This window comes from Myotis brandtii, unplaced genomic scaffold, assembly GCF_000412655.1.
Source record: "Myotis brandtii unplaced genomic scaffold, ASM41265v1 scaffold621, whole genome shotgun sequence".
NCBI classification, from domain to species: Eukaryota; Metazoa; Chordata; class Mammalia; order Chiroptera; family Vespertilionidae; genus Myotis; species Myotis brandtii.
Window position 1 is genome coordinate 4,245,019 of NW_005370372.1, and position 26,746 is coordinate 4,271,764.

A 26,746-nucleotide genomic window follows, 5' to 3' on the forward strand; every position below is an offset into this window, starting at 1 on the left:
GCAGGTTTCTGGGGTTTTGTTTAGCTTCTATATTTGCAACATAGTTGCTTAGAGTTGCAGCTGAGAGGCCGGCAAGTCAGGCGGGGAACATTGGAGTCCACAGACACTGGAGCAAGCAAGCCTCCCTGTTCGCTTCAGTGCATGGCTGCCGGCCGCCATCTTGGCTGGCAGTTAATTTGCATATCACCCTGATTAGCCAATGGGAAGGGTAGCGGCCGTATGGCTAATTACCATGTTTCTCTTTTATTAGATAGGACTAGAGGCCCAATGCACAATATTCGTGCAAGAGTAGGCCTTCCTTCCCCCAGCTGCAGGCACCAGCTTCCCTCTGGCACCTGGGACCCAGGCTTCCCTCACAGCTCCGCTCCGGCTTTGTCCTTCTGGACATCAGATCTAATTAGCATATTATTATTATAGATATATATTTTTTTCTTCCTTCATGCTTTTCACCTTTTTAATTAGAGTTCTGTGACCTTCCCTTCTAGCCTTTCTAATTTTTATTTAAACAATTTTATATTTATTTTTCAAGAATATTGCCCTGACTGGTTTGGCTCAGTGGTTAGAGTGTCAGCCTGCGGACTCAAGGGTCCCAGGTTCAATTCCGGTCAGGGGCATGTGCCTTGGTTGCAGGCACATCCCCAGTGGGGAGTGTGTGGGAGGCAGCTGATCGATGTTTCTCTCTCATCGATGTTTCTGGCTCTCTATCCCTCTCCCTTCCTCTCTGTAAAAAATCAATAAAATATATTTTATATTTTTTAAAAAAAGAATATTTCTTTTCTGGTTCTTTTTAAAAAACAGCCTGAATTTTTTAAATGGATGCAATATGTGTTTGAATTTCTCTGGGACTGTGTGTTAGAGATTTGTTTGATTTTCAGTTTATTGGGTGTTTTTTTTTCCCCTCTAGGATTATTTGTAGTATTTGTTCATCTTGGTGCTGTTTTTATATTGCGTAATCCTCGATTACATATTTATATTTATAAGTAGAGGATTCCATTGATTAATTGGTTAATTATAGGAAGCTGGCATGTCTTCTCAGCCACTGCATAAGTCTGTTTAACCAAAGGATCTTCCCTTTGCAGGACAGGGTTAGGTCTGTAGGTGCCTCATACAGATGGGCTTCACTTTAAGGTTCTGTGGCAAGGAGTAAATAGGCAGTGCAGGGACCACCCAGAGGCCAGGCGGAAGATGGTACCTAGTGGTCAGTCCATAGGAATCCCATGCTGTCTCCAGGCAGGTGAGACAATTTCTTTACAGGTGAGGTTTGTGGTTTCAGTTTTGTGGTAAAGGCTGCTGCTACTCCACTCTGACAGGGCTGATGAGGATGACAGTGGGGGGCCCACTATTCTAAAGATGGACCTTCAAACTGCAGTTTATAATCACTTGCATTCCTACTCAGTGTATCTGCCAGCTTTCAGCTTGGAATTCTCTGGGTTCCTCACCTGCAGTCCTTTCCCATGTGCAGGGAGGTGCCGCTTCCTCATGCACCTTAGAACCCAGCAGGAGCCCATCCTCTGGGTCTCAGTGAGAAACTCATTAAGAATTCTGGTCTAGCCGAAACCGGTTTGGCTCAGTGAATAGAGCGTTGGCCTGCGGACTGAAGGGTCCCGGGTTCGATTCCGGTCAAGGGCATGTGCCTGGGTTGCGGGCACATCCCCAGTGGGAGATGTGCAGGAGGCAGCTGATCGATGTTTCTCTCTCATCGATGTTTCTGACTCTCTATCTCTCTCCTTTCCTCTCTGTAAAAAATCAATAAAAAAATATATAAAAAATTAAAAAAAAAAAAAGAATTCTGGTCTAGTGATGGCCTTTCCTTCTCATTCTTGGTGCTGTTGTAGATACAGTCCCTCTCGATCTTACATACTGTCATTTCAATGGAACTCTGACAAGGAAGGGAAGTACATGTGTGCTTAGTTCAAAACCTGGAACCAGAAGCCCATCCTGATCCTTTATTTTTGTCATTATTTTATCATCTGTATTTTTGTTGTAAGCTATCACAAATCTTTTGTGTAGTGAGGTTAGATTAAAATAAACTATTGAGTATCTACATTTGCCCTAAGAACAATTTTAGGTGCTGAGCAAGTTGTAAACATGAGCCCGGCCAGGGTGGCTTAGTGGTTGAGCATCGACCTATGAACCAGGAGGTCGCGGTTTGATTCCCAGTCAGGGTACATGCCCAGGTTGTGGGCTTGATCCCCAGTGTGGGGTGTGTAGCAGGCAGCTGATCAATGATTCTTTCTCATCATTGATGTTTCTCTCTCTCTCTCTCTCTCTCTCTCTCTCTCTCTCTCTCTCCCTCTCTCTTCCCCTATGAAATCAATAAAAAAATATTTTTTAAAAAGATGTAAAAATGAGCAATTGGTGGCTCTAGCCTGTTTATAATCTACCTGTCCTTTAGACTAGCTAGAGTCCTATCTCTTCTAGACTCACCACAGCCCCAGTATAGCTATTTCCAAAATTTTTTGTCCATGTCATTAATTCGAATACAGCCAAGCGCTCCTTTTGAGCAGAAAGCTTATTTTTATAATCCTGGTGCTTTGAATAGGCTTAGTACTTAGTGAGTATTCAGAATATGTTATGTTGTGTGAATTAAATACTGTTTCTCATTTGTACCTATCTCTGAGTGACTGTAGCCCTGAAGCTTATCACCTTTCTCCTTGAAAACATTGTAAACTCCTGGAGGTTGGATCTGTGTCTTAATTTTTTTTCCTGTAACCTTTCAGCAGCTCACATAGTTTTTTTATAACTAGAAGGCACTTAGTATACTAGTAGGTTTATTGAATGATTGAATTGCAGTGGGAGGGACTAACCCCACTGTCATTGTAATTTCAGGTGCCTGTGACGTTTGATGATATCTCCATCTACTTTTCCACTCCAGAGTGGGAAAAGTTAGAAGAATGGCAAAAGGAACTTTACAAGAATATCATGAAGGGCAACTACGAGTCTCTCATCTCTATGGGTGAGGCTGAGTTGGCACCTTGTGAGTAGGTGATAGCAGCCCCAGGAGGGCTCAGAACTGGCCCTTTTCCTCCAGTGGTCCTCATTTTCATGCTGTCCTTACACACTTCAGATTCTGCTTCCAAGCCACAGATATCTAGTTCATACTTGCTAAATAGGAAATATAATTTCTCCTTGTGCCAAACATAGGACAGAGAATGAAGTTCAGAGCTATGCAGTGGTTTCCATGGGTAGCCTTCACTTTGGGAGGGCCTTGATTCCTCCCCTTGAGACACACTGTCACTCTTACTCAATGAAAGTAGCAGGTGGGCTGTGCCAAAGTATCCCGTGTACTTTTCCCACACGTTACCTCTCCTCTTACCTATTTTCCTAACAGATATAGTTGGAGGTGAGTGGATGGGGAGAAGTGATCTATAATTTAAAAGAAATCTGCTTGGACTGTGGACCCCAAAGCCTTCAGCTCTCCCTGGCCAGTTGCTCAATGGTTAGCACGGGTTCAATCCCCCAGCTCCGGTCTGGGAGGCAACCAGTTGATGTGTCTCTCTCACATCGATGTTTCTCTCTCCCTTTCCCTCCACAGACCCTCTCTTCTTTCCACTCTCTCTTAAAAAAAAAAAAAAAAGTCAATGGAAAAAATATCCTGGGGTAAAGATTTATAAAAAAAAGCCTCAGTTCAACCTTGATGGCAATTAATTGTCACTCTGATTTATCTGTTTGTTACACCTCCTTTTCTTTCTTACTCCTAGATTATGCCATGAATCAACCTGATGTCTTATCTCAGATTCAGCCAGAAGGAGAACATAATACGGAGGATCATGCGGGGCCAGAGGAAAGTGAGATTCCCACCGACCCCAGTGAAGGTAAACGAGAGAAAAGATTCGCCACTCCGTGTCTCCTGTATACCTGTCACCTAGATTTTACTTGGTCAGAGATGATGGCTCAGGACTGAAGAAGCAGGCCTGGTGGCTTCTAGAGCCTCTCAGTGCCACAGCAACTAGACTGACTGGGTCAGTTAGAGAATGAGCTGAGAGACCACCTTGTCCCATGTCTTCACCCATCACTACCACACATGTGAGCACTGCTAGTTGCATCCCATGACAAAGGTTGTGAACCCTAGTTATTTAGTAAAATAAACATGTCCTTAGGTGGCAGAACAAGCAGTGGTGCTCATTTGGAAGGAAAGTGGCTTCCGGGGAATGTACACCTGGTCACTGAGAAGTGCTGGAGATCTTCAGGGTTCCTCAGAGAGATGCACTCAACCAAATGTTGCCCACTGTGGGAACTAGCTATCATTAAGTAACCATCCCTAATATATTTTTTGTTAAGCTGCTTGGTTTTGTGTGGGAAAGACTGCTAGCCAATGTCCACCTCTGCTAGCAGAAAAATCTCATGCCATTTTTGTTCTTTGCTGGATAGAAAGCTCACAGAAACCTCATCCTCCAGATGTCTCTACTAGATGAACGTACAACACCCCCCTTCCCCCCCCGCCCCCGTCTCATCTACTGTTATTTTATTCTAACATTTTATTACAAAAAATTTAAAGCAATCAGAAAAGTAAAAATAGGTTTTACCACTAACATTTTATACTTTATCACATATATACCCATCTCTACACCCCTCTATCCATCAATTCATCCATTCTATTTTCATTATATTTCAAAATCAGTAGAGACATCAACACATGTCCCCCTACGTAGTTTAGCATGAATATCATTAATCTAGAGTTCAGTTTTGTTTTTTCTTTTTATTTATTTATTTTTTTTATTGCTTAAAGTATTACAAAGGGTATTACATATGTCTCCTTTTTCCCCCCGCCCTTGACAGTCCCCTGGCCTCCCCTACTCCCCAGTGTCTTATGTCCATTGGTTATGCTTATATGCATGCATATAAGTCTTTTGAGGTAAATTTTACATGTAATGAAGTGCTCAAATCTTAAGTGAACATTCTCTCTGTGGTAAGGATATATCTGCCACACATTATTTTTAAGAATGTGTGAGTGATAGTATTTAGGCAATATAATAGGTTGAATTTGATTAATATCTATGTCATGAATATATGTAATGAGTCTTATCACAAATAGAGATGAGTGACTTGATCAGAAACATGCATTATTCTTATTCTACGTTATTAGTTACCTGACATAGCCCTCAGCAAGGATAAAATCAGTGTGTCATTTTATTTTGGGGGATGAATGGAAAAGATATAAGTAATTTGGTTTTGTAATGATGTCTGAAAGTTTTATTTAGCTGCCATCTTGTCAACTTGTGGATAGTCAACCTATATATGTTTATACATTTTTAGTTAAAATTAAATAGTATAACCTTTGAATTTACTTAATACTGTGGTTTGATTCTTTACAATTTAGTTTTCATTGGTGATTAACAACCTAGACATTTACCAGAACTTGAAGAGAGGAGTCTTAAGACTTGGACCAATCAATATATAGCACTGAAAAGCCCCTCAAGTTTGTCTATCTTTAGAACCCTTTATATTTCCCCCCTTTTATGTTTAACTATATCCGTGGTTCTCAACCTTCTGGCCCTTTAAATATAGTTCCTCATGTTGTGACCCAGCCATAAAATTATTTTCGTTGCTACTTCATAACTGTAATGTTGCTACTGTTATGAATCGTAATGTAAATATCTGATATGCAGAATGGTCTTAGGCGACCCCTGTGAAAGGGTCATTCGACCGCGACCCACAGGTTGAGAACCGCTGAACTATATATTCAAGAGTTTATTAAGTCAATTATTTTCTTTGTGTTGTTCCAACTGTCAGCTTGGCTAGTGAGAGGACGTTACATTGTCTCCTGTGTCCTTTCAGTACTACCTCAGTATTGTTTTTTTCAAACATGATTTTTTTTCTTATGGAAATTTAAGCAATAAGTTATTACTTTTATCTTATTTATTTATTTATTTATTTATTTATTTATTTGTTGTTTTTTGGTTAATCCTCACCTGAGGACATTTTTCCCATTGATTTTTTGAAAGAATTGAAGTGAGGGGGAGAGAGAGAGAGAGAGAAACATTGGTGTGAGAGAAACACATTGATTGATTGCCTCCTGCATGAGCCCCAACCAGGGCCAGAAATCGACCCTGTAACCAAGGTATGTGCCCTTTACTGGAATCAAACCTGAGACCCTTCAGTCAGTGGGCCGACTCTCTAACTACTGAGCCAAACCAGTCAAGACAGTACTTGTTTGTTTGTTTGTTTGTTTGTTTTTAAAAATAGATCCTGGCTGGCATGGCTCAATGGTTTAGCTTTGACCTATGCACCAGGAGGTCACGGTTTGATTCCCAGTCAGGGCACATGCCTGGGTTACGGGCTTGATCCCCAGTGTGAGTTGTGCAGGAGGCAGCCTATCAGTGATTCTCTCTCATCATTGATGTTACTATCTCTCTCTCCCTCTCTCTTCCTCTCTGAAATCAATAAATATATATATTTTTAAAAAGTTCCAGGCTGTGTTTGGGGTCCCAAGACCACCTTCAGGTTCGGTAGCTCACTAGGAGGACATACAGGACTCAGCATATAGTCATGCTCAGGGCTAAGATTTATTGCAGCAAAGGACACAAAGGAAACCAGCAAAGATAAAAGGCACAAGGCAAAGTCTGGAGGAAACTGGAGCTTCCAGAGGCCTCTGCTCTGTAGAGGACTCACTCAATTTCTCCAGCATGGGGTTGTGACACTTGCAGAGTGTTGTCTCCCAGAGAAACCGATTAGAGACTCAGCACCCAATGTTTTCATGGGAGATGGGCATGTAGGCATACTCTGCCGAACACATACCAAAATTCCAGACTTCCGGGAGGAAAGCAGGTGTTCAGCATAAACCACATATACATTGTAGGCCCCCTGAGGCACTCTTAACATTTAGGGAAAGTTTTATGTCAGTATAGGCAACTGTTTGCCAGCCAGGGGCCAACCTTGCAAGCAGGCCTTTCTAACAGAGGCCTATGTAGATTTCTGCTCTCCTTACACATTAAAAACACCCTGATTCCTTTCAGTGGAGAATAGAATTAAACCGTCTGGTCCTTAAGGTGCATAACAGATCATTTCACATGAATATTAGGTGGAGGATACTAATTCTAGACCACTTCAGTGACAGAACTAGCAAAATATCTTTTTGATAGATTATTCTCCACTTTAACTACTTAAATCCTTTTTCATCTTATTCTACACCTGATCTTGGCCAAAAGGCCAAGAAGCAATCATCTTATTCCCATAATTCTTATAAAATAAAACCCATAATTTATTATTGTATTCCATGGAGCTTTCAGAAGTACATTGTGATTAAATAAAAACATATGTGTAGAATGGGATTAATTTTATACTCTCCATCACCATTGTCTAAATCCGATGAAGGGAAAGATAAATTATTATATCCTTATATGGAATAGTCTTTGATACCTAGTATCTTAGATAAAATTACATGCAATTAGAGAATGGGAGAATACAAAGAAATAAAAAGTTGAAATTTTCTGAAATTCTTCTTTAATTCTATTACTAGGACTAAACTGCAGACCAGCTGTGTGTATGTGGCCATTATTTGGTCACTGGTAGGTTTTGTTTTGTTTTAATCCTCATCTGAACATATGTACTTTTTACTTATTTTTTAGAGAGAGAAACATTGATGTGAGAGAGAAACATCGAACACATTGCCTCCCGTACACGCCCTGACTGGGGATCAAACCCACAATCTAGGTATGTGCCCTAACTGGGAATTGAACCTGCAACCTTTTGGTGCATGCTCCAATCAACTGAGCCATTCGGCCAGGGTGGTTACTGATAATTTTAAAACTGAACTCCAGGTTTTTAAAATTCTTTTGAGAAAAACAAGAGGGTCAGATGGGATAATTACTAAAAGTCATTATCCAGCCAAGAATGACCCAAAAGTAAAATATATTTATTTCTAAATCTTGTGGTCCTGAGGAGACTTCTTCTTTTTTTTTTTTTTAAGAAATGGCCTGTTTTGGGTGGTTCTTTTTTACTTTAAATTATTTTTAATTTTCAATTACAGTTGACATACAATATTATTAGTTTCAGGTGTACGAGCCAGTGATTAGACATTATATAACTTACTAAGTGATCACCCTGATAAATCTAGTAAGCATCTGATACATAATTATTATAGTACTAGAGGCCCAATGCACGAAATTTGTGCAAGGGTAGGCCTTCCTTCCCCTGACTGCCGGGACCAACTTCCCTCTGGCACCGGGGACCTGGGCTTGCTTCCCTCCAGCTGCTGGCAGGCACCCGGGACCCAGGCCGGCTTTCCTCTGGCTGCCCGCAGGCACCGGCTTCCCCCAGAAGGACGTCCGGTCTAATTAGCATATCACCCTTTTATTATTATAGATTATTGACTATATACCTTGTGTTGTACTGTACATCCTGTAACTATTCTGTAACTACCAATTTCTACTTCTTAATCCCTTCACTTTTTCCACCCATCCCTCCAACCCCACTTCCCATCTGGCAACCATCAAAATATTCTCTATCTATGGGTCAGTTTCTGTTGTGCTTGTTTGTTCATATTGTTCTTTATGTTCCACATATAAGTGAAGTCATCTGGCAGTTGTCTTCCTCTGTCTGACTCATTTCACTCAGAATAATACCGTCTGGGTTCATCCAGGGTGTTGCAGGTGGCAGCATTTCATCTTCTTTATGGCTGGGTAGTATCCCATTGTGTACATGCACCACCTCTCCATCCACTCATCTGTCGATGGACGCTTAGGTTGCTTCCATATCTTGCCTATTGTAAGTAATATGTGTTTCGATTTAGGGTTTTAGGTTTCTTTGGATAAATACCCCGAAGTGGATCCTTCTTTGTCTCTTGTTATATAGCCTTTGTTTTAAAGTCTATTTTATCTGTTGTAAGTATTGCTACCTCAGCTTTTTTTGTGTATCCATTTTCATGAAATGTCTTTTTCTATCCCTTTACTTTCAGTTTGTATGTGTCTTTCCATCTGACGTGAGCTGGGGAGACTTTGATCATCTTTGTTTTAGGTGTATCATCATTATCCCATGTTTCTTCCTCTTCACTCTGGTCCAGCAAGACCATCTTTTCATAAGCAAAATCAGTGATTAAGGCACATCCCAATATAATCCTTTTATTTTAGTTTATCCTATTTGAGAACAAGAATCATCCTGGAAATGATAAAACTTAAAGGTTTTGAATTATTACACAAATACTTAACACATTCACCTATTAGAGCTCCACACCTGTTTCACAGAAAGTTTCAAAATATTAATTTTTATATTTTTACCCATGGTATTTGCATGTATCAGATATTTTTTGTCTGCTTAAGCTTTAAGCCTTAAGGAGTCAGATCTCAGTACCAGTTTTAACTCAGTTTATATCTTTGTATACATCCCAGAACCTCAAGGTTCCAGCTCCGTTCAGACAGCATGGCCCTTATCTGTTTAAAACATACACACAACACAAAATCAGATTTCCTCATAGTTAAAATAATAGTCAACAAGTGTAGACATTACAGTCTTATATTTTCTTGTGATCAGACTTTCTATTATTGACTACCTCTCAAACCTTAAAACCTCAGCATTTATCACCTTCCTCTTACCTGGTCAGTATTCAGTTTTTCTGGATTCTCTTGCTTTTTCCAGAGCCTGTTGTATGTCTTTAAGTGTCCACTGTTGGGATTCCTGAGGCCTGTGAGGAATGTGCTTTGAGTGCCATTGTGGTGACCTGGCCAGCAGTTGCCATACTGTCACCACACAGGTATCTGTATTAGTCCTGTATCTTAGTATCCAAGTTCTCCTGATCTTTTATTTATAAAAGGTCCTCAGGTTATATACTCCCACCACTCTCACCACACTGTAGTTGATATAACCGTATTCTATGCACTGTAGGGTTAAGACCTAATTATTTAATCCAGTAAATATTAACTTACTTATACTGATCTAGTTAAGTGACCAGAGAAACTTTTAGCATCGTTATTCAAAAAGTATGGTTAGCTTTCTGGGATTTCCCACATTTAATGAAGACATATGTAGCCAATGAACTGTATTAACAACCTACACTTCTAGAGAACTGGCTTAGTTTTTTTCAGTTCTGCATAGCTTTTATGGTCGGCCACTGACTAATATTGTACCCAAAGGTTGGAGAGAATCCAAATGCCCATCAATAGGAAATTCTTGAATAAACAGTGGTACAGCTACACAGAACAGCTATGAGAAGGAATGAGAAAGATCTCTGTAAGCACATAGAACAGCTATGAGAAGGAATGAGAAAGATCTCTAAGCTGCTGTGGACATGTCCAGAATATACTGTCAAGTAAAAAAATCAAGGTACAGCACAGTTTGTCTAGTATGCCACATAAAGGGGGGAAAATATCAAGAAGTATACATACTTGCTTATATTTTCACAAAGAAACAATGGAAGATTAGAACAAAAACCAGTAAGAACAGCTATCTATCTATTTAGGGAGAAAGAGACTAGAAGTGGAAACTAGACCTCTCTGAATGTACTGTTTTATAGGGTTTTATTGTTGTTGTTGTTATTGTTGTTGTTTTTAATCCTCACTCGAGGATATGTTTTGTTGATTTGAGAGAGAGAGAGAAACATCAATGTGAGAGAGAAACATCGATCAGTTGCCTCCCATATGCACCCCGAACAGGGACTGAACCTGCAACCTAGGTATATGCCCTGACTGGGAATCGAACCCATAACCTTTTTGGTGTACAAAACAGTGCTCCAAGCAACTGAGCCACCTGGCCAGGGCTACAGTTTTGATTTTGTAAATATTTTACTTAAATTTTTTAAGATCATGTTAATGTCATTAGCAACCAAAATTTTCAGGGTGAGAGAGAAAAGATACAAGTATTAAATCAAAGGATTTAATTAAAATCTTATAATCTTAAATATGAATATAAACTCATGACACTTTCCTTTTTCTAAAAGGTATGTCTTTTATAGCTCCATCCATTGAAAAGACCTAGAAGCAGTGACAACCTATTAGCAGTTAGCATCCTTATCATCCAGAGTGTGGTCTCTAAATTCCATTGATTGTGTGCTTGGAATGTCCAAGGTGAACCTGAGATAGTTTGTCATATCAGAAATGGGAAAAAACCCACAGATGTTTGATGATGCGAAATGACAGAAAGCAGATCTGAGGGGGGTCCTGCTGGCCAAAGTAAGGACCATTTGAGTATTAAAAAGAATAATGACTACAGTGGATTGGAGCTCATCAAATATATAACGTTCTATGAGTTTGTAATGATAAAAACAAATGTCAGAGCCACTTGAATTACTTTGAGGTTTTTGAGAGCACTAACTTGTTACTCAGAAAATTGATGCAGAGAAGCAATTAAGCATTTTTTTAAAGGCTTTTTATTTATTTTTGGAGAGAGAGAAACATCACTGTGAGAGCAAAACATCAACATTGATCGGCTGCCTCCTGTACACCCCCTGCCAGGGATTGAGCCCACAACTCAGGCATGTGCCCTGAGTGAGAATCAAATTGGACACCCAACCAACTGAGCCACACTGGTCAGGGCAGCAATTAAACATTCTAAAAGTCTCGTATCGTTGAAGAGAAAGTTCATCCTATGGATGTCTGTTAAAAGATCCTTTTCCTTATACTTAGCCTTTCCCCTCTGCTTCTTTCTTTATATGTGTGTATATAAAACCTGAAAGAAAAAGAAAAGTTAAGGTCAGAGCATGTTTAATACATTTCAGCCTTGTAGCTCAAAATGGGATGTTGGAAAGGCAAACTGCCACATGTGCTAAAACCTGTGTCCAGTCTCTGTGTAACCTGACTATCTTTGGGCCTTAGTTTTGTTCAAGCTCTTATTTCTGCTTGGGGTATACCTTTAGATTTCAGTGGTCTCTGACTCAAAGGCATTGGGAAAACCAGTGCGTTCTCAGTTTCTAAGGATAAAGCCATAACCTGCCTATAAGGCTTTTCTGAGAAATACCAGTAATATAGAGAGCATGAATTTACTCTCTGGACCTTGTCAGCTTGCCAGCTTGTTCTTTTAGTCCAAAAAAGGTTATATAGGCCTCAGCTGGAATAGCAAGCATAGCTGTTTCTTGCTGACCAGATGAGGCATGTTATAAGCTTCTGGAGGCTTTTCTTTCTGAAAGAACCTCCAAGGTCTGAGGGACTTATAAACACTATTTTCCCCCATCCCAGCATTCAGGAAACAAAGACCTGTGTAATTTAATAGGCAAAGGTAATATGATGTCTTAGAGAGAGCCTAGAATTGGGAACCTGAAAAATATGTTTCTGAGGAGTCAGGTCTGTATTTAAACTTAACCTAACTTTGTAATTCTGGAAGTATACTTGTTTTTTAATTAACATTTAAGAAAAAAATTGCTGGACATCCTTGTTTCTTTGTGTTTTTTTCTGCTGTATTTTAAAGTAAATCATTGAACATAAGGTACTTACCATAAATACTTATTATCTATTTAACTTCTGTGGGCCCTCTACTTAAATGGAGAGAATATTCCTTATTTCATAAAAAAGCTATGAAACAAAAAATGGAAATATATTTTATTGATTTTTTACAGAGAGGAAGGGAGAGGGATAGAGAGTTAGAAACATCGATGAGAGAGAAACATCGACCAGCTGCCTCCTGCACACCCCTACTGGGGATGTGCCCGCAACCAAGGTAACATGCCCTTGACTGGAATCGAACCTGGGACCTTTCAGTCCCCAGGCCGACGCTCTATCCACTGAGCCAAACCAGTTAGGGCAAAAATGGAAATATTTTTAAAGTAATTGTGCTAATGAAATGTAAGGTACTATTGATTTTAGATTATTTCTTTTCTTTTTCTTTTTCTTTTTTGGAAAATGTATTTTTATTGATTTCAGAGAGGAAGGGAGAGAGAGAAACATCAATGATGAGAGAGAATCATTGATCGGCTGCCTCCTGCATGCCCCCTGTTGGGGATTGAGCCCGTAACCCAGGCATATGCTCTTGACCGAAATCGAACCCTTCAGTCTGCAGGCCGACGCTCTATCCTTTGAACCATACTGGCTTGGGCGATTTTAGATTATTTATGGGTGTCATCTCCAAAATAAAAATGTACTTGTTTTGAAATGGGCTCACTGAAAATAGTGAATCAAGCTGAGTACATCATGTAAAAATAAATTTGGCTTCATTTTGAACTAGTTCTCTTAAGTATTGTAAGCATTTTTTAAAGGCTGACTCCATTTTGTTGTTATAGTTAAATTTGGGCAAAATATGTAGTATTCAACAAACCAACATGATTATTTTCACTTTCTGATTCAAGTCCCTGAAGGCCATTCTCTTTTCCCCCCACAAATAGAGCCTGTCATTTCAACATCAGATATTCTGTCTTGGATTAAACAAGAGGAAGAGCCCCAGGTTGGGCCCCCACAGGAGTCCAAGCAGAGTGACATATACAAGGGTACCTATGCTGGTGAGTAATGCATCGAAGAGACCTTCATGCCCAAGTCCAGCTTTGCCAGGACTGACTGAAGACACAGCAGTGAAATGGGTTGTGGAGGCAAGGAGGTGAGAGAAGAATGGGAAAAGGAGGGAAAAAGACATACTCAAGTAAGTTAGAAATGAAACAAATCAAATTAAGATACATTTAAAGTGAGAAAACACACTATTTTTTTAAAAAAATATTTTTATTGATTTCAGAGAGGAAAGGAGAGGTAGAGAGTGATAGAAACATCAGTGATAAGAAAGAATCATTGATTGGCTGCCTTCTGCACACCCTACACTGGGGATCGAGCCCACTTCCCCGGGCCCCAACCAGGACTCAAACCATGGCCTCCTGTTTCATAGGTCAACGCTCAACCACTGAGCCACGCTGGCTGGGCAAGAAAACACACTCTTAAGTGTAAAGACAAATTAGAATTGTCAGAGGAAGAAAATAAGTGCATACAGATAGACCGAAAATATGAGGATGGGGAAAGACAGAAGAACATTTAAAGATCATGGAGAAAGAATAGAACAAAAAGGGGGGAGGGGAGCAGGACAAGCAGTGGAGACAAAAGTATCATTGGGGAAGCACAAATGGGACTATGGATAAAGAGCTGGCCCTCGGGGAAATGATGAAGGGAAACAAAACAAATTATCTTCCTTTTAAGGTAGGTAGCACCATCTTTATTTTACTATCTGAATTATAGAAGAGAATCTCAAGATCAGAAGGTACCTGATTGTTTACATAACTTAATGCAACCTGATTTTTAATAGCCTCTATGCCCTATGTTCTTTCAGAATCTAGGAAATAAGACAGTTTCTGTTCTTCAAGGTATTTATATTGGGGACACACATCAATACTAGGCCTGCCTGTTGTTAAGTGTCAGGGGTGAGTGGGATGGGTGACTTATATACAAGAAATGAGAAGTTTGGAGAATATGCATAGGTTTTAGTTTACATTTTTAGATAAGACCTAAAGAAGGAGGTGAAGCCAGAACTGGGCCCTGGATGGTTGGTGTGAAGTGCTGGGTATAATTTGGAAGAGGGTGGATGCATTCTACAAAAGGAAGGACAGAGTAAGCAGAGATGTGAAGCAGAAATGTGCACTTCATTTTCAGGGACAGTAAAGAGAGAGCTAGCAATCGTGAAGGATTTATCTGGCAGAATACAGGAATGGGAGTAGATTAATACATGAGTTTAGGCCTGTCACAATAGGCAACAGAGACTCTTGCAAAGTTTGTGAGCAGAGGAGGAACATAATGAAAGTAATGCTGGGAAGATTGATGCCAAGGTTGTTCCTTTCCAAACAGGGAGCATTGAAGATGTTCAGTAGTAAATTCTCTGATGATTTGCCACAGGCACCATGGATGGCTTGATGATTATCTCAGCCCTACACTGAGCTTCTTATCAGAGCCAAGGGGGGGGACGGGACGGGACGGGACGACAGTTGCTGTGAGACTTTTGATGGGTATGACTCTGAGTCCTTTCTTTCAGATGAACAGCTTGTCATCAAAGCCGAAGGCCTTTCCAGAGCCTCCTTGTGCCCCGAGGTTCCAGTCACCTTCTCTTCTCCACCACCAGCAGCAGCAAAGGATACTTTTTCAGATGTGGCTTTCAAAGGCCAGCAACCTGCATCCATGACACCTTTTGTACATCCAGCCACTGACCTGGCAGAAGCCTCTGAGGGACAAGTGACGTTCACTCAGTTGGGTAGCTATCCCCTGCCGCCCCCTGCTGGAGAGCAGATGTTCTCATGCCACCACTGTGGCAAGAGCCTCAGCCAAGACATGTTGCTGACCCACCAGTGTAGCCACACGGGTGAGCACCCCTTATCCTGTGCCCAGTGCCCCAAGCACTTTTCTCAGCAAGCCGAGCTTGGCAGCAACCCCCAGGCCCATGCCAATGAGACGCCCCCCACCTGCCCGCACTGTGCCAGGACTTTCACTCACCCGTCAAGACTCACCTATCACCTCCGGGTCCATAGCAGCACTGAGCGCCCATTCCCCTGTCCTGATTGCCCCAAGCGCTTTGCAGACCAGGCCCGCCTCACCAACCACCGGCGAGCTCACGCCAGCGAGAGGCCCTTCCGCTGCACGCAGTGTGGCCGGAGCTTCAGCCTGAAAATCAGCCTCCTGCTCCACCAGCGCGGGCATGCGCAGGAGCGGCCTTTCTCCTGCCCCCAGTGTGGCATTGACTTCAATGGCCACTCGGCCCTGATCCGCCACCAGATGATCCACACAGGCGAGCGTCCTTACCCGTGCACTGACTGCAGTAAGAGCTTTATGCGCAAGGAGCACCTGCTGAACCACCGGCGGCTGCACACGGGCGAGCGGCCCTTCAGCTGCACGCAATGTGGCAAGAGCTTCATCCGCAAGCACCACCTCATGAAGCACCAGCGCATCCACACGGGCGAGCGGCCCTACCCCTGTGCCTACTGCGGCAGGAGCTTCCGCTACAAACAGACGCTTAAGGACCACTTACGTTCAGGCCACAACGGAGGCTGTGGGGGTGAGAGTGACCCATCTGGACAGCCGCCTGACCCCCCAGGTCCTCTCTTAACGGGGCTCGAAACCTCTGGCCTAGGCGTTAACACTGAAGGTCTAGAGGCCAATCAGTGGTATGGGGAGGGTAGTGGAGGGGGAGTTTTGTGAACCTCCCTCCCGGTTATCCATGCTCACCCAGGACAAGAGAAAGGGGCATGAGCCCCTCCACTCCTGAAGTAATCACTATTGATTGGTATGTTGATGCATTTGGGGTCCTGTACACTTGACTAGAGACATGCTTGAGTTTGGGAACTTCACAGCATTACAAGTATACCATGTTTTTTTAACATATTTTTTTATTTCAGAGAGGAAGGGAGAGAGATAGAAACTTCAGTGATGCCAGAGAATCATTGATTGGCTGCCTCCTGCATGGCTCTCACTGGGGATGGAGCCCGCAACCCAGGCATGTGCCCTGACCAGGAATTGAACCGTGAGCTCCTGGTTCATAGGTCGACACTCAACCATTGAGTCACCCTGGCTTGGCCAAGAATAACACATTTTGAAACACAGAAAGAGCCCAGCATCCCCATCTTTTCAAAAAATGAGACCTAAGCAGAAATTGCAGAGAGAGAGGAAAACATGATTTGTCCTTTGGTAATTCATCACAGGGTAATAGATTGAGGACGATTGCAGCTCTGGGTAGAGACAGTTACATGGGAAGAACCTCCAAAGCTTGAAGCCCATCTGAGGCAGAGCCTTTCATTAGTCCCCTGATGATAAGACAGTTGTTAGAAGAAAGTACTCCAGCCTCAGTCCATAGTCCTGCTCCTTCCAATGCTAGTAAAGTCCACTCATGTGCTAATGGACTGTCTCTTCCCAAATGATAGCTCAATGCGGCCTTCCTAGACTAATTCTTTTTAAGTACATTTTGTTAAATATTGGGTGAGCAAGAAATCTGACTTTAAAGGCTTCTTGAGAACAGTGCTTAACTTTCACCAGCTTGATTTGCAGCATTAAGCCTCTCACTGGCATTTAAACTGCCAGAAACCTCTGCCGAGGTCCTGGTTTAAAAAGTTTGGAACAGTGTTCTCAGCCCCAGCTGTAAAAGCTAGAAATCCCAGAGAAATGATGACAGCCTAACCTTTATGCCTGAACCATGTTTCTTAGAGGTACTTACTTCCAGTTCTTGTTATTTATAAGCCAATAAGATGGCTTTTCTATTTCTAGTGTCTGATATTCTTGACAGTCCTCAGCAAAAAAAATCACAGCACTTTCCAGAAGCATTATGAAGTTTCAGAAAAGCTAGGTACACTGGCACACCCAGCTTTTGTCTCAGTAGTGAGGTGCTGGTGTGATAATGCAACTTTCTTGAGCCGTTAGAAAATATTCACCCATCTGGCCATTCCCGAGTTGGCAGTGGACAGATTGAGGGACTTCATAGATCACAGAGCTAAGCACCAGATGCAGACAGGGATGGCCTCTTCCTGCTGGTTTTGCTTTTAGGGACCTTGGCTACCATGTGTCCTTTTGTCAGGGTCATTCATTCCCCTGGGAGCATCTGAGCCTTGTGCTGCTCCTAAGTGGCTTTGCAATTGGGCGTAAGTCCCTTCTTTTCCTTTACAGATCTCATATTTTCATCTGCGAAGTGAGGCTGGTGAAAGAGAAAAAGTGAGCTTCTAAGAAAAATTTTTTTTTAGATCTTGTGATACATTGCTTCTTCTGCCAAAATCCTCTCTCTGTCTCTGGCTTCTATCCAGGCAAAGCCAAATAAGAAGCAAAATCAAAGCAGAGACATTCCTGCTGAAACTTGACTGAAATCAATTTGATTTGTTATTTTACTCCTGCTTGGAGCCTGAGGTGGAAGGCAGAGAATACAGAAACCCTAAGTCTTAGGCAGAAAAGCTGTTTATATCCACACTCTTTTGTTTCCCCTGATCTTCCTGAGATGCCTGGAAACAAGGTCTGCGAGTACTTAGGACACTTTGTTTATGAAATAGTAAGGGAAGGACTCATTTTTTCCTTATCACCTAGCACAGCCTTTACCCTGCCTGGTTGTGCATAACCACACCAGGAAAAAGCGTCTTTACCTCAGCCAGCTTTGCCTCTAGGAAGGCTCTGTCTGAACATGCTGCTCTTCAGATAATCACAGTGATATCATCTACTCTGTGATAGTCACAGTACCAGGAATCATGTGAAGTGATGAAGAAACCCAGGGGTATAGAACAAACCAGGACATGAGGAACAGAATGCTGGCATAGTGGGAGCTTTCTAACTAGGATCTAGACTCGTACTCTGAGAAAATTGGGGGGTTCTGGGAATTCTAGTTTCACAGGTGACCCACTAGGAACATGAGTGTGAGGTCCAGCTCTGGTTTCCACCCTGATCTTAAAGAAAAGGGAGAAGAATTAAAAGTATTACCTTTAGGTGGTATGTTCCCTTTTCTGAACAGATTTAAGCATTTAACCACAGGATGCTGGAGAAGGAATTCTAGGTATGATGTTGGACTAGGTAATATGGAAAATTCTTTTTTACTCAGTGATTTACTGAAGACATGGAGCTTACTAACAAAAGAGACCTGTGGGTTAAAATGCTGCAGAAAGATGGAGGTAGGGGTTTTCCTAATCTTTGGCCCTGGTACACACTAGACATTCGACTATGGTGCATTCTGGTCTCCTCTCCCTCCACCAGGTAGAACTCCAGGCCATCTCCAAATTGGAGAGTTTGTTTGCGTAAAATTCAAGAATGGGTAAGTAAAATGGATCAGTGGAAAAGATTTCAGTGTATGGAGAAGCTTGGTCCAGCCAGGGCTCCTGAGTGAAACCAGGCATTTAACTGAGCAGTTAAAGAAGTACCCGTGGATTGGGTGTCATGAGCAGATTTGATAGGAAAGAGGAAAAGCCAGAAACATCCTCATTAGGCTGCCCTCTGGACTGAGAAATCTGTACTATCACATAAATGGGCACCATCTCACCGGAGTGGATCCAGGTGTTGACTGTAACCAGATTCACTCTGCTTACTAGGTTTTTTCATTGTCACCATAAGATGAACCTATGGTTCAGCCACAGATGTGGAAATAAATGGAAGTTTATCTAGAAAGTGAAAGCTGATGACTGCTCCTTTCTGCTGGATATTCGATGTTGGTAACACCATAGCTGGGCTCGTGCTAGAGCAGTGCTTTATATAACTTCCCTCATCAGGAACAGTCCACAGAGTTCCCACTGAAGGGCTGCTGGGCTGCTCTTTGGAGCATTTTTGAGAGATTGAGTATCCCTGCCTATCTCAACCAGGACCAGACCCTATGCCCTACTGGGGCATAACAGATGCTCACTGTCTGTAGAAGCCTTGTTGGTATAAAGGACCCACGTTCCTTTATCTGTTCATTCTAAATGGTATGGAAAACCCAAATTTTTTTTTCTAATGATGCCCCTGACCAGAATCAAACCCACAACCTTTCAGTTCACGGGCCAACATTCTAACCACTGAGAAAACTGGCTAAGGCAGAACCCAAATTTCTGCTCGGATTTCTCTTGAGGAAGGGCAGGAAAGCACCTCATCCCTTCCTCAACAGCTAGCGCCCAAGGGCTGCTCAGTAGCAATGAATAAAAGCAAGTCTTCCCACAAGGCTCTCATAGACCAGGGACTCTGTTATCTTCAGATACATGTTTTATCTGTGTGCTTGATATCTTTGATCCTGTTCCCTTCACTCTACAAAGCAAACAGCATTGTACATGGAGGACATTCTTTGACTAGGGAAGTGTCAGGCTCTTACAAGCAGAAAGTAGTCGAGTTAGGTCAGGTCGGGGATGGGAGGGAGTGGGAGCGGGCAGTGTGCAAGGCCTTAATTTGAGGCCACATCACGTGGGTTAGTACAGCTTTATGGTTTAGAGCATGGACTCAGACCTAGATTCAAGTCCTGGTATCAGCAAAAGTAACATACTGATCATGCATTATTTAACCATCATGGGCCTAGTTTCTTATCTGTAAAATAGGGAGAAGGATACCTCTGTCTCTGAGGTGTTAGGTTAGGGGATACCTGTGAAAGTGCTGAGCACGGAGCCTGACACGTAGAAGGTGTCAGAATGGCAGCCATCAAGAGGTGTGCAGGACCAACCAGAGAGGGCCACGAAGCCAGCTGAGCCTGAAGCGGTGTCAAGAACCAAGGCCGCTCTACGGAATCACGGGATTTTTTTTTTTTTAAGTACATGGTTCTTAATGTCTCATCTTTTTGCTTCCATGCAGCCTGTTCTGTTACTCCATCTTTTCTGTACTTCTGGCTCCCACAAGTTCCTGTGTGCCATAATACCATGTGGCTCCGGTTCCCTTGGTTTTTCTTAGTTGAGATTCTAAGGTGTGGGGTCTGGCCCTGTCCTTTCTATATCAGGCCACAGAAGTTTACAGCCAACCCTTGGATTGGCTGCCCGTCGGTTACGTGCTCATCTTGGTTCAGTCAGCTGTAGTCAGGAGGGACGATCTTGTGGTCCTTGCACCAGGATCTGTGACTTGGGAATGGGCAGACAGTGGCACAGTATGGCATGTCCAATACTACCAGGGGAGGAGAGCATCCGCTTCACCTGCATGAGGGTCTCTTAAAAGACTTCTACTTCATGAGCACTATCAGAGACTAGAGCTTGTTATTGTCTCTCATAAAGGACCCGAGAGATGCTGTTTAAATAACTTGCAAAAGGAGTAATTTGTCACTTTGTAGGGTTCTGGTCCTGCTCCAATTTTTTTCTAAAGTGTGTGTAACTCCGACCATATATATGTAATTAACAATGGTTGTTCTAGGTGTGTGTAAAACACACACACATACAATGACTTTTGTCAACTTGGCCAAATTGCCTCTTCAAAACAAAAAATTATTTCAGCCCTGGCCGGTTTGGCTCAGTGGATGGAGCGTCAGCCTGGGGGGGTCCCGGGTTCGATTCCAGTCAAGGGCATGTACCTTGGTTTTGGGCACATTGCCAGTGGGGGGGTGTGCAGGAGGCAGCTGATCGGTGTTTCTCGTCGATGTTTCCAACTCTCTACCCTTCTCCCTTCCTCTCTGTAAAAAAATCAATAAAATATTTTAAAAAATTATTTCAGTCCTAAGACCATCCACTAAATGCAGAAAGGTACAGTCTAATCAAGGAAGCCGAAGAGCAGTGTGCTGCAATGCTCTGAAAATTGCCAGGTTACATTTCAAATAAAAGAGTTGCTAAAACCTCAGTGGGCAACGTGGCTTTGTTTCTGTTTATTATCAAAGCCAGTATTTGCTGTGAAATCTTGAAACCGGTCTAAAAATTCAGCCACCCAAGAATGGAGGCCACATGCTGTTAGGGATGTGGCTACTCCATGAATAATTGTACAGTGGGAAGACCACCTGAGCAGGGGTTAAAAACAGGATTCTGGTCTTAGCTTAAGATTCTCTACCTTCCTGGTACGGAGCAAGCCACTTAATTTGTGGAGATCTCATTTTCTTAATTCTAATATGCACATTGAACAAAATGGTAATGTAAGGTCACATCCACCTCTAAAATCATAGACTTCAAGATTTCACTTCCTGGTCCTTTCCTTATCTGGTTTCTCTCCAGCTTCTGCCATACTAAGTGATTGCTTCCACCCAACAGAATAAGCACCTTGATGAGTTAGGCATCATTACTGAACAGCCTCATTCTACTAGTATCTTTATTATAATTACTCCAAAGCCACACAAACTGACAAAATGTTAGCAAAACTATAAACGTTTGTTTTAAATACACAGTATGCAGTTGATTGCATTTTTTAAGGCTAGGAAAACACACCAAATTAACAATGGTTTTTCTAGGGTGCTGGGGTTATTCAGTGGTTATTTTCCCCTGTAAATTCTGTGTCATGTAAAATATCTTGTGTATAGCATTCAGAGAGGAAGGAAGAGGGAGAGACAGAAATATCAATGATGAGAGAGAATCATTTATTGGCTGCCTCCTGCACACCCCCTACTGGGGATTGAGCTCGCAACCAGAACATGTGCCCTTGACTGAATCAAATCCGGGACCCTTCAGTCCGCAGGCTGATGCTCTACCCACTGAGTAAAACCAGCTAGGGAGTGTATAACATTCTTAATGCTTTTATAAGAACATGGATTATTTTAGTGGGAATGGTCCTGGAAATGAAGTCAGGAGGCCAGAGTTTTAATCTTGCTTTGATTTGTCATGTGTAGTGTGAGAATAATGCACATTTTACTAACTTTACATTGGTGTTGTGAGGCTCAAATGAGGGGTGGTCTTAAAAAGTGCTTTAAAACGTATTAAAGGCCCGAGAAGCAAGTGTTGCTACAGTAGATGCAGAAGAATTACTTGCTGACCAGGTAAACAGTCTCTAGATGTCAGTGCTCCTCATTCAGGATTGGACAGTGGTTGCTTCTTCACTTCCAGTTTGCCTGTGCTGGCTGGTGGGGAGAAGCTGCCTGAGATTGCCATTTGGGAAGCAGTGGGGAAAGGGAAGTACGTGTGGGCAGAGATTGAAAACAAAGTGAGATGCAGAAAATACCAGGTTGACCTATATCCCGTAATGTGTTGACTTTTACCAGCAACTTATGCAAGATCACCAGTTGTACGTATACGAGGAATTGTAACAAATCAGGGAGGCAGGCACATCACTGGAGAGATTGGGCTAAACAAGCAGAATTCACAACCAGGGATGTACCTAAAGCTGTGCACATCAAGCCAGTTCTTGGCTTTGAATTTATAGTTAGTAAAAATTATACAAGAAAAACAGTATCGACAAGCTAAGCTCATGAGTAAGCCGGGTAAAAACAATGCACAAGAATAATGAAATCATAGTTTATTTTTAACCAATAAGTGATCATTTAGAATGACCCTCAGGGTGATCTTGTGGGGCTGAGTCAAGGACCTGAGGAATAGCAAGAAGACTGTTATGCTGGTTCTTGGCTGAACATTATACTAACCTGGGGAGCTTAAAAAACTATGTATGCCAGGGCCCGCCCAGGCATGATTTCATTTGTCTGAGATGAGGCCTGGGTGTTTCTTTTATTTTTTTAAAAAGCTCCCCCAAGTGACTCTAATGTGCCTGTGAGTTTAGAAGATTGTGGAAACAGAAAGTGAATTATTAGACTGGAAATGATCAGTTAGCCTGCTTTACTTGAGCAGGGAGCTGTGCGCTGGAGATTAATTAAGGGTCTTAGTGGGGAAGTCACAATTTGATTCTAGAGGCAGGACTCAGAAGGAAATAAGGCGATGGGAATGGTTGTTGAGAAAGTCCTGACAGATCTCAGTAGTTAGGTCAGCAGCTCTAGAGGCTGTGGGAGAAGCAGCATTCACTTGGGCTATGCCCACTGTAGGCACTGTGTCCAGAGAGTGGGTACATCGAACACTGGCAGCATACCAGATGAGCACAGATGGTCCCTGGCCTGCACCTTTCTAACCTCTATGGTGGTGAGGCCAGCACCTCCTTGCCAGAGCAGTTTGCTGAAGAACAAAAAGAGACCTTGGTGACATCATTACCAGCTTGGATTTAACAATAATACGTGGTTTTAATACCTTATTTGTTGCTTTTAGAAAAAAAAAACAGTATTGTTCTGTATGAACGTTAGGTTTTATTTGGAAATATTTTTTTTAATATATTTTATTGATTTTTTACAAAGAGGAAGGGAGAGGGATAGAGAGTTAGAAACATCAATCAGCTTTCTCCTGCACACCCCCTACTGGGGACGTGCCTGCAACCAAGGTACATGCCCTTAACCGGAATCGAACCTGGGACCCTTCAGTCCCCAGGCCGACACTCTATCCACTGAGCCAAACCAGTTAGGGCAGCAAATATTTTTTACTATTTTTAGAAAGCAAATCCACACTTAAAAGTTTAAGGGTTGCCCACTGAGAAGATTCAAGAGAACATACTGCAGTTATTTCCAACATAAACCATGTCTTCTGCATAAAGGGTTTTTAGCTGTACGTGCTGGTTGCATTAGAACTGTTGAGCAGGGAACTCAGTCACCCAAGTGATTACACATTTATTAAAATGAGAAAAGTACCATAGAGCTATTAAGAACTGTGAGAAGTCAATGAACTTCACTGTCTACTGTGCCAAGACTTGTAAGGAAGATGATGAAATGCCTCTTTGAAGTAGGCTGAGAATAAACTGAAGAGGGAAAAGGTCATATTTTCCCTGAACTTTACATAGGTATAAAGCAGGAATGTTCAGAAGTTAGAAAGAGAGGGAGTGAAAATGTGTGCGTATGTGTGTGTATATGTGTGTATTTGGCGCTTAAGTTTGAATTAAATGGTGGCAAAAGGTGGATCTAAAAAAGGCAAGGATGTTGAAAACTCATTAGCAAGAGCAATTGATCTTAAAATTGTATGATACAAAATATTTGACCGTGATCCCCACATCAACACTTGGTGTCTCTTTTAAGTCTTGGAGCTTTACCACCTGGCCCCCAGTGGCCTTCCCCTCCACAAAGCCCTGCCTCTGATTTGTAGTCACACTTAGGATGTCAGTGACTTTGAAACCTAAGGAGTTACCCTTCCTTGGAGGTTGGCATAAGGGACAGTGTCCTAGAGTGAAGACAGGTGTTGTAATCACGGACGTGCCAATGGGCCAAGGAAGCTTGAAGACCTCCAGCTGCCATTTTCTTTTCTCTGCCCCATTGATTACATTGTAGTCCTTAAGCCAACTTGTGAAATTAGGCACGGGAGACACCAAGATAGAAGTGCAAATCTGTCACCCTCTTCACTCAGCTGAGGGTAAATCTAGAGGTTTTCTTAAAGTAAAGCTTGTATATAGTTGTTGAAGAACTTGAAGTGCACAGGGAATGATAGAGTTCTCCAGAGAAACAAAACCAAAAGGCTATAAAGAGATCTAAGAGATTTAATATATGAATTAGTTCCTGCAGTTATGGAGGCCAAGAAGTCCCTCGACCTGACATCTACAAGCTGGAGACCCAGGAGAGCCGGTGGGATAATTTATTCTGAGTCCAAAGGTTCAAGGACCAGGAGCACTGCTGTCCAAGGCAGGAAGGAACCATGTTCCAGCTCAAGGAAAGCGAGTTAGCCTTCCTCTGCCTTTTTTTCTATACAGGCCCTCAGTGGACGGACAATGCCCATCCACACTGGTGAGGGTGATTTTTGCCCAGACTACTGATTCAAATGCAATGTTTTCTGGAAACACTCTCACAGACACACCCAGAAATGTTTTATCAGCTATCTGGGCATTCCTTGGCCCACTCAAGTTGATTTGTAAAATGAACCCTCATGACACATACATGTTCTGGTATTTATGAATTCCCTCTCCTTTGGCCTCCCCTACATCCTGTAGTTCAGCATCAAACGCCCTGTCCAGAGCAGTAGCTATAGAATTCCTAGGTAAGGAGATGAAAAGCAGTCAGTTCCCACCTGAGAGAGTGAGAGGCCAGCCTGGGTCCTTCCCTTGCGAGAAATGTTTATTAACAGTGATATTTGAATCTTTAATCCACTTTATCCCATTGCTCATTCTGCTCCTCTGTAAGTTAGCTAGCTGCCTCCTAACTGACCCAGTAATTTATACAAACAAGCCTAATGAGAGACACCTCTTCCAGCTCAGGACCTCTCCTGCCCTCACCTCTCTCTCTCTGCCCACAGGTCACTGAGCACCCAGGAGAGGGCCCACGACCTGTGCTGCTACAACAGCCCCCTCCTCATGTCTCTCTGGTCTTCTTTCTGGGAAGCACCCCCTAATCCCATCATTCACTACCTCCTGCTAGATCCACTTCTGGTTTTTGTGGTCTGCAGTTGCTAGATGGAGTGGTTGTAAACCAATGCTAGTACAATGAAGCCTGTGCATTTACTGCTGGGGTTCTTGTCCCAGCATCAAGAGGGGTTCAGGAATCTGGAGAAGGCTGTGCATAGATGACATAGGAATCCAGAGACTAATAAACAGTCCAGAGACGAGATATAATTTTGAAACGCATTGGGGGTCAGAGGACCTTCAGCTAAAGGAACTGAAGACTCCCTCCTTGTCTAGGACCCTTGCTTTTATTAACACAATTTGTCCTAAGGCAAGGGAGGAGATAATACACTTCAAAGGGTAAGGTTTCAAAGGGTACAGAAGCATTGTCAGTTTGGGGGAATTAGCCTACAGCTGTTCAGGTGTTTGGTCTGTAGGAGGCAATAACATGTAGATTAAGATGCCCTTTAACTGTCTGGCAGCCACAATCAGTTTACTATTCAGGTTTGGGGAAATGCCTTTAGCCATTCCCAACAGGTGACTACATGTGTGACTCAACCCTGTTGAGTCCCCAAGTTTCATCAACCTTTTGATGAAACTCTTGAAATTATGACATGCTGGAATTGGTTCCAGCATCTCGCCCTTTTTGATTTTTTAAATTTAACAAGAATGTATGTTTTAAGATTTTTAAATTCAATGGAAAGGGCAGAGTTCTATCATGTCCCTTCAAATTGCTGCCAGGTATTAAAGGAATCGTTTGCAGTAAGTTTCTTTTTGAGCCAACAGTTCTTAGAGTCCCAATTTCAATGTCCAACAGTTTCTTATGTATACATGTCAGCAATGATACTTCAGTTCTGGATGGTGGACAAATGGTGGCAATGCAGGTCCGACCCAACTTGCATTGGTCCTGGGCAACCTGCAGCGATGCACAGCTACTGACTGCTAGCATGGCAAGGCGTCTTCACCATCTTCATTTCTGGACTGTTTCTCTTCTGTTGTTCTCATGGGGCCACTGCTATTCTGTGGCTGGAGAAGTCTGGTCACTTCCTCTCTAGAATTCCTTGTTGCAGGAATCCACATGGGCTTGGAGGAGTTTTCTGAAAATATACAAACATATTCTCAACCAAAGGTTAATAAAGGAATCATTTTTATAAATTAGACTTGGGATCTTTTTCATTTTTTGCCCAAACGATTTTCCTTTGGCTTATTTTGACACC

The 26,746-nt window shown here is 42.4% G+C and overlaps 1 protein-coding gene and 1 long non-coding RNA gene across 4 annotated transcripts in view; one reads left to right on the top strand and one right to left on the bottom strand.

The window, feature by feature from the left end:
- Positions 1 to 16,255, top strand: part of ZNF398 (zinc finger protein 398) — a 26,035-nt gene extending 9,780 nt beyond the window's left edge. For 2 of the 3 annotated variants that reach the window (XM_014528196.1, XM_014528197.1), the window contains exons 3-6: positions 2,830 to 2,977; positions 3,702 to 3,815; positions 13,244 to 13,357; positions 14,863 to 16,255. In XM_014528196.1, coding sequence (XP_014383682.1) covers positions 2,830 to 2,977; positions 3,702 to 3,815; positions 13,244 to 13,357; positions 14,863 to 16,019 — 1,533 coding nt within the window. In that variant the 3' untranslated portion in view covers positions 16,020 to 16,255. The remainder of the gene's footprint in view (positions 1 to 2,829; positions 2,978 to 3,701; positions 3,816 to 13,243; positions 13,358 to 14,862) is intronic. The other variant, XM_014528195.1, reaches the window with a different exon arrangement.
- Positions 16,256 to 26,339: 10,084 nt separating this feature from the next.
- The window catches only part of LOC106723680, a 4,519-nt gene continuing 4,112 nt past the window's right edge, over positions 26,340 to 26,746 (bottom strand). The window contains exon 2 of the long non-coding RNA XR_001359382.1: positions 26,340 to 26,626. This is a non-coding gene — a long non-coding RNA (uncharacterized LOC106723680). The remainder of the gene's footprint in view (positions 26,627 to 26,746) is intronic.